Source organism: Lutra lutra, chromosome 13 (genome assembly GCF_902655055.1).
Source record: "Lutra lutra chromosome 13, mLutLut1.2, whole genome shotgun sequence".
NCBI classification, from domain to species: domain Eukaryota; kingdom Metazoa; phylum Chordata; class Mammalia; order Carnivora; family Mustelidae; genus Lutra; species Lutra lutra.
In genome coordinates, this window is record NC_062290.1 from 94,692,490 (window position 1) to 94,700,124 (window position 7,635).

Here is a 7,635-nt window from a genome sequence, read left to right on the forward strand (position 1 = left end):
TGTGTCCAGGGGTCCACTGTGGAGCATATGACATAGCCAAGGTCAAGGTCAGCCCAGCAGCAGGAGGGAACACCCCTGGTGAGTCCTGCTTCAAGGCCCCCATGCTGCTGTGCCCCCAGCTCCTGCGGCCAGGGGGCTGCATGTGCCCAGTGGAGCCCCCACAGCGAGGCGGTCTTCACGGGCACCCTGGCTCCCTGAAGGTGCCGTGAGCCCATGAGGACAGGACAGTGGCGTCAGACACCGCCTACGGGGACAGCCCCTCGTGGGTGCCAGGCTGGGCTGGAGTTCCTGTCCCCTCGAGCCAGGAGGTGCCCAGTGGTCAGTGTCTCCCGCGTGCCCACTTCCCTGCCTCAGTTTCCCTAGGAGTCCTGGATCAAGACAGAGCTCACCGTGCCCTCCCCAAGGGCCCCTGCAAAGAGGAGAGGAGCCTCTAGACTGCAGAATATGTTTATTGAGGGGAAGAGGGAGGCCCAGGGTTGGGGAGGAGGGGGTGACCCAGGAGGACGGTGGGTCCGGACAACTCGGGACGACAAGGTCTGCTGCTCCAGCTGGCCCTGCACAGACAGGAAAGGTACGGTCACTCCAGGCACCCATTCAACAAACACTCCTCGGAGCCTCTCGCTGCCCCCATCCACGGCACGCGTCGCCTGCAAGGCCAGAGCTAATTCTACCATTGAAACTTCCACAACTGTGGAAGCCCACCACGGTGGCCCCAGAGGCCAGCAGCATACCGTGGCTTCCCGCAGTCCCGGGGACCCCAACACATTTTCCAGCACCTTGCTTGCTCGCTGGCCAGCATGGCAAGAAAGCCCCACAAGGGCCACTGAACCACAACAAAACCCCCAGATTCAGCCCCTGAGAGGGGGGTCCACATGGACGCTTTACCCTGGAAGTTGTGGCGAGGCCCACAGCAGGACACTGGGGCTCCTACTCTCTGAAGGTAGAACCTCCCAGAGGCTGATCTGGCATATCCCTCCCCCTCTCCTCCCACCGAAGACAAGAACCTGTGGGGTGCGGCGGGACCAGGGGTCGGCAGCATCTTCTAGACACACGAGAAGTTAAAACAGCCCAACGCCCCCTGGGTGAATAGCCAGGAGGCCAGGGAGAGCAGGATGCCAGGGTCAATGGCGGGGGGAAGCTGCGGGGGATGGCAGGGGGGATGCGAGGGGTGGGGTGCTGAGGGAGATGCAGGGGGAGATGCCGAGGGAGATGTTGGGGGGATGGCAGGGGGATGCAGGGGGAGAAGATGGGGGGATGCCGGGAGGGATGGTGGGGGGGGAATGCTGGGAGGGATGCCAGGATGGATGCTGGGGGAGATGCTGGGATGGATGCCGGGGGGGTGGATGCCGGGAGGGACGGTGGGACGCTCCCTTCAGAATGAGGAAGGAGTCCCACCACACAAACACAGGCCTGCCAGGAAGGACCACAGGGCTGCCTCTGACACTTCTGTTATTTATTGTCTTATGTGGGTTCCCAAACTATTCATTGTGAAGTTGGTAAGGGGCTGGACAGTTTCTTAGCATCTACTTGGGGAGAGGGTGTCCCCAAGAGTCCACCTACTTCCATATCCCAATAACCCTATAACGTCAGTGCTATGCAAGGTGGAGGTTCCCGTCTCATGGGGCCCTCCGGGGGAGACCAGGTTCCTAGACAATTCCAAGGCCTAGTACCCCAGGAAGGTAGCCAGAGGCTGCGGGACACACAGCACACTGGGCTGACAGCATCTCCCGGACTCACGTCCACCCAGGGCCTCAGAGCAGGACCTTCCCTGGAGACAGGGTCTTTGCAGACGTGATCAGTTAAGGACGGAGACGAGGCTGTCGTGGACTTAGGGCGGGCCCGGCCCCTGTGACCGATGTCCTCGTCAGAAGAGGGACATTTAAACACAGACACACAGAGGGAGGACAGCCGTGTGCCCGTCGAGGCAGAGAAAGCAGGGATGGGGCTACAAGCCAAGGGAGGCCGAGGCCCGCCAGCACCAGCAGGAGCTGGGAGAGGCCAAGATTCGGCCCTGAGCCTCCAGAAGGAACCAGCCGGGCCCACTCCTTGACTTTGGGCTCTGGCCTCCAGAACGGTGGTGAGAACAAACTCGTGTCATATGTGGTAATTTGTTAAGGCAGCCCTAGGAAATCAGAGGAGGCTTCCTGGAAGAGGTAGCATTTAAGCTGAGGCCTGAATCGTGGAAGCGGCCGGCCGGGCAGCTGGGTGGGGGCTGGGGGAGTGGGATCCACACGTGCAGAGCAGCAGACAGAGCGGCGGCCCAGGGCTGCCCACGCAGGCCCTGGAGAACAGGACGGAGAGGCCGCCCTGCCTCTATCCGACCTGCGAAGGGCCGAGGTGGGTCTCCACAGGTGTCAGGGAGCTTCCTTGTCCCCAGAGGAGCACGCATCTGCGGGAAGGAAGACAAAGAGGCTGAGCTGGCCGGACTGCCCACAGCTTCCTGCAGCCCGACCCCCTGGGCCCCCAAACAGCCCCAACCCCTGAAAGCCTCTCCCTCCCAGCTGCCCATAACCTCCTCCTCAGTGTGTGCGGGCGGAAGGAGGGGGCTGCGGGCCCGCCTTACGAGAGACACCACCTGGTCTGGCTCACTGCCAGGGGTCGGCAAGGGGCCTGCGCACCTGACTTGGGCACCATGACCATCATGTCATCCTCAAGCCCCACTGTGGGGTAGAAGTCCCGGAAGGTCTTCACAGCTTGGGGACTTGCTTCCTGGGTCCGGTCTGAGGCAAAGCAGGGCCCCAGTGAGCTCTGTGTCCCACAGAGGTTGGGGGGTGGGTGGAGGTCTCCTGGGACTCACAGAGAGGTAAGGGGAAGGGGGCAGAGGTCTCTGGAGCTCACAGAGGTGAGGGGGGAAGGGGGGAGGTCTCTGGGGCTCACAGAGGTGAGGGGAGGGGGGGAGGTCTCCTGGGCTCACAGAGGTGAGGGGAGGGGAGGGGATGGAGGTCTCTGGGGCTCACAGAAGTGAGGGGAGGGGAGGGGGTGGAGGTCTCCCGGCCTCAGCGCTCTTCCTTGAGAGTTGACAACAGGTCCATCACCTAAGACTGAGCAGGTTGTGCACTGCTCAAAAGTGCCTGCCTGGCTGGGGAATCAGGGGACTGAAGCCGCCCGGAGGGGTCTCCTTTCCTAATCCACACAGGGTGTCTGGGAGACTGACAAGGGCCTGGGTCTTCCCCAGGGCCATGTCCCCCTGGGCCCCACACCCCTCAGGCCCCCAAAACCAGTCTCTAGCCCTCACCCCAACCTCTGCACCTCGGGGAGCCCCTGGCCCACTTTGCCAAGGCCCTCAGAAATTACAGCAAAACAGAACCTCAGCCCTCACTTCAGCTCTCAGGCAGCGGGGCCAGAGGGTGCCAGGGCCCCCAGAGGCCCCTTGTGCCGACTCCTCCCCTCTCCAAAGAGCTGCGGGGTCCCGCCACCACCCCCCTTCTTGGCTCCCGGTTGGGGTGATGGGGGAGGAGAGGCAGGGCCTGAGGGGCCCGGCCGAGGGGAGACAGGGCAGGGGGGGCAGCCCCAGGTGGGGAGGAGAGGGCCAGGTGGGCAGCAGCCAGCGGGGCCAAGGAGGGAGGGCGGGTGGCTGGGTCCTCACTGTAGAGCTGCACCATGGTGCTGAGGGCTCCCTCCAGTTCCTTGTAGATGTAGACCACAGCGAACGAGCTGTAGTCTGTGTCCGCGATGCACACGTCCAGGTAGCCCAGGGCTGCAGAGGGAGGGGCCAGCCAGCCGTGGGGGAGGGCCCAGGGCCCAAGCACGGACCCCCACCCATGCCGGCCTCTGCTTTGGGGCTCAAGGAAAGGGCAGAAGGTGGAGGGAAGGAGGGGTGGGGCAGGAGATGGTGAGGGGCTGGGGGATGGCCCCAGGTAGAAGGACCGTCCATGTCACCCCATGGAGACGCTTTGTCAGGGGTCACTGAGGGCAGGCGGGGCAGGACCTACCTGGAACTCTGAAGTGGCCCTCGGAGCCCGCCCTCAGGTACTCGGCGTCCAGCAGGTGACAGCCGTCAGCCCTGGGGGGGCACAGCCCGGGGCTCACTCTCAGCTGCTGGCCCGCCCCACCCCCACCACCAACCCCACCACACTCACCGAGGGAACTGCATGTGGACACTGAGGTTGCCACCCGCCATGGCCTCGATGGTCCTAGTGGGCATCAGCAGGTGGTCCTTCTTGCCCAGGAAGACCTTGCAGTCGGAGACCACGGAGACCACGTACCAGACGCCTGAGAACTGCAAAGCAGCTCAGTGGCCGGCTTTGCCCTGGGACCAGGGCCACAAAGCACACGGCCACACAGGCTTGTCTGGAACCGCGCAGCTGGGGGTCTCCGTGCCCATCTCCCCGTTCTGCCACCTACCTGGACAGGTCGCATGACCTTTGTTCCCCCAACTGTGAAATGGGTCAGTAATTACCCCCACACTGTTGTTCCAGGATTAAATGGAGAGAAGGGGGACGCCTGGGTGGCTCAGTTGGTTAAGCAGCTGCCTTCGGCTCAGGTCATGATCCCAGGGTCCTGGGATCGAGTCCCACATCGGGCTCCTTGCTTGGCAGGGAACCTGCTTCTCCCTCTGCCTCTGCCTGACACTCTGTCTGCCTGTGCTCCCACGTGCTCTCTCTCTCTCTTTCTCTCTCTCTCTAACAAATAAATAAAATCTAAAAAAAAAAAAAAGATAAATCTTTTTTAAAAATAAATAAATAAATAAATGGAGAGAAGGTCCAAGGGTTGGCCGGTTCAAGGCCCAGAGCAGGTACACTGTAGGCGCCACCCTGTTATCCCGTGGTGCCATCATTTCCCATGGGGCTCAGCCCCCATGCCCACCCGTGCCACAGCACAGAGGACTTTGTTACCTTCTTGGCATCAAAATCTGGCTGCAGCAGAACCTCAGCCCCAGCCACGGACACCCAGAGGAGTAGCAGGACCTGGCCCAGCAGGACGCACTTCAAGGCCATGCCTGCCGCCCAGCTCCCAGCACAGGAATCCCAGCCCCAGGAGGCCAGGCTTCATAGCCCAGCCCACCAGTGGGCTTAGCCGAGGGGCCGTGGGGCAGCAGATGCACTTGGCTCTGGAAATACAGCCCCCATCGTTCACTGTCCTGCACAATCACCCAAGGTCCCCCACCAGCCCCAGGGGTCATTTCCTGGAGGGCTCCAGAGAGGCGGACTCTCACCTCTCACCTCTCCCCTCTCCCGATCCACACCTGCCAGCCAGTCGCTGAGGACCAAGCAGGGACCTCATCCTGGCCTCCGTCCACCTCTAGACTGGCTGGGGCCCGGGCACATGGGGGTGCTCTAGCTCACGGCCTACTCAGGGTCTGGGTCCCCAAAGTCCTCACTTGTTCATACCTCGCCCCCACACCGCACACAAGAGTGGAGTCACCATGGGTCAGCCCAGCTATGACGGAGGGGACATCAGAGGCCTGGGTGACCCCTCACTCTAGGCCCCACTGCCACGCACCAGGTCTCCAGCGGGCTGGTCTAGAGGGCGGAGCTGAGCCCCGCTTAGGGTGGATTATGGCGTCACAAGTGTCTTATCAAAGGTTGCATAAGCACGCGGGCACGAGTGTCGCCAGAGCGGCACCCAGGGCTGGTGGGGGCTCACTGGCCAGGCCTCCCACGTGACCTCTCCTGTGCAGGCAGACAGCGTCCTCCACAGGAGGACCACCTGCTGGCCTTGGGGCACACGATACCTCTGATCGGGGGCGGGCGGCCCAGGCAAGGCCAGCGCTGCCAAGGGCTCCGGCGTGGAGGGGCCTACAGGGCCCGAGAGAGAGCCTCACCCCCAGCAGGGAGGCAGGCGAGGAGCGGGGTGCTTCTGAGGGCCGCCCGCTCTGGTTTCAGGGGATCCCAGCTCGCCGCCAGGTCCCATATTTACAGAACACGCATCTGATAAAGGATTTAAATCCTGAATCTGTGAAGAACTCTACAGATGCAAATAAGAAAAACAAGCAATTCAACTTAAAAAAAAAAAAGAACAGGCAAAGATTTGAAAAGCCATTTCACCAAAGACGACGTCCAGGTGGAAAACAAACATGGGAAAACGCGTCCGTGAGTCAAGGGACGGGCAAGGCGAGGCCGCTCTGAGACACGCCACAGCTCTAGGGCTGCCGGTCGCCGTCCCCAAGTCCTCGCTGCCCAGGCATCAGAACGTGGGCTGGGACCCTGGGAACCATGTGGTGGGTTCTCAGAAAGGGACACACTCATTTCCCGGACAATTTGACAATCGCACACCTCAGTGTTTACATGAGAAAAATGAAAAATTGGAAAAACCCCTGCGCGTGGGTGTTTGGAGGGCTTTATTCAAAACTACCCAGAAGCAGAAGCCACCAAGTGTCCCCCATGGCCACGTGGATGACGGGCCGTCCATGGCAGGAGTGCGTGGAAGGAGCAAACCATCCACTCAGGTAACGCGCTTGGACAAATCACGGTTGGTTCCTGGGTGAGAGAGGCCTTCTCAGGAAGACTACAGATGGGGATACCTTTCTAGACCTTCCAGAATTCGCAAGTGCCCAGGAACAGGAAGCTGCTTGGCGGTGGCAGGCTGGGGGGTGGGTAGGTTTGGCGGCCAGCAGAAGGGCACGCAGCCACCATCGGACCCGGGATTGTGGTCACGCATCTGCATCTGTCTATAAACTCACAGAGCTGACAGCAAAAAAGTGAGTTCCATGTGTGACGGAGACTTTGCTGTTTAAAACGCATAAATACAGGACACCTGGGTGGCTCAGTGGGTTGAACCTCTGCCTTCAGCTCAGGTCATGATCCCAGGGTCCTGGGATCGAGCCCCGAATCGGGCTCTCTGCTCAGTGGGGAGCCTACCTCCTCCTCTCTCTCTCTCTGCCTCTTTGCTAACTTGTGATCTCTTATCTGTCAAATAAATAAATAAAATCTTAAAAAAAAATAAAACGCATAAATACAAGCAAAAAATACCTACAAAATCTTCCCCCAAACGCACCTCTCCAGTTGGAGGACAGGAAGGCCAAAGGAGTCTGTCCCACTCCACTCCAAGGCCAGAGCTCCAAGGACAGTGTGGGGGCAGGACGTACACCCACGCCAACCGCAGGCCTGACCAAGGCCCAGACAACCATAGCCTCGGACGCCCTGAGGAGCCCTCAAGGTGCAGGGCAGCCCCTCTACCCACAGAAAACGCACTGGCCCCCAGCACGTCCCTGACCAGGGCCTTCACCACAACCCAGCCACCCATTGGCTCCCCGTGTCCTCGGCCACACAGCAGGGGGCAAACCTCAAGGACAACAAATCTGACGCGCCCCGGCATCTAGAGCCATCCCGCACCGAGGCAACACCCGGCCCGCTGGCCCCGTGGCATTTCCAGCACCGGCCCGGAGCCGGCCGCTCCCTGGGCAGCTTGTGGCTTCTGCCTCCTCCCAGCAGCCCTCCTCAAACCCCGGTCTACACCCCACCCCGCCCCGTCTCTTTCCTCCAGTCTGTGAGCTTAATCTGCATTTTCTTCTGTGTTTACGCATTGTCTCTGCACTGCCACTCAATTCCGGGACAGCAGGCACTACCAGTGGCCTGACGGCTTCGGACTCCCCAGGTCCGGGTGCAGAAGGTGCTCGGTTCACAGCTGTGGATAAATGAGGGAGGAAAGTCGCTTCGGCCTGCAGGTCCACTAGAGCCTGGGGCCTCTCTGCCA

The 7,635-nt window shown here is 61.2% G+C and overlaps 1 protein-coding gene across 4 annotated transcripts; it reads right to left on the bottom strand.

Moving 5' to 3' along the window:
* Nucleotides 1-433: 433 nt before the first annotated feature.
* Nucleotides 434-5,891, bottom strand: LCN15 (lipocalin 15). 4 transcript variants are annotated; one of them, XM_047698997.1, is made up of 8 exons: nucleotides 5,163-5,891; nucleotides 4,345-4,376; nucleotides 4,080-4,219; nucleotides 3,933-4,003; nucleotides 3,587-3,697; nucleotides 2,619-2,720; nucleotides 2,323-2,389; nucleotides 434-554 (listed from the first exon to the last, which is right to left on the bottom strand). In XM_047698997.1, the coding sequence occupies exons 1-7, from the start codon at nucleotides 5,221-5,223 to the stop codon at nucleotides 2,355-2,357; spliced, it is 552 nt and encodes a 183-aa protein (XP_047554953.1). In that variant the 5' UTR covers nucleotides 5,224-5,891; the 3' UTR covers nucleotides 434-554; nucleotides 2,323-2,354. The 4 variants fall into 4 exon arrangements, with proteins under 4 accessions (XP_047554953.1, XP_047554955.1, XP_047554952.1 ...); XM_047698999.1 differs by lacking the exon at nucleotides 5,163-5,891 and adding an exon at nucleotides 4,836-4,909; XM_047698996.1 differs by lacking the exon at nucleotides 4,345-4,376 and having other exon boundaries at nucleotides 4,836-5,891.
* Between the last annotated feature and the right edge of the window lie 1,744 nt (nucleotides 5,892-7,635).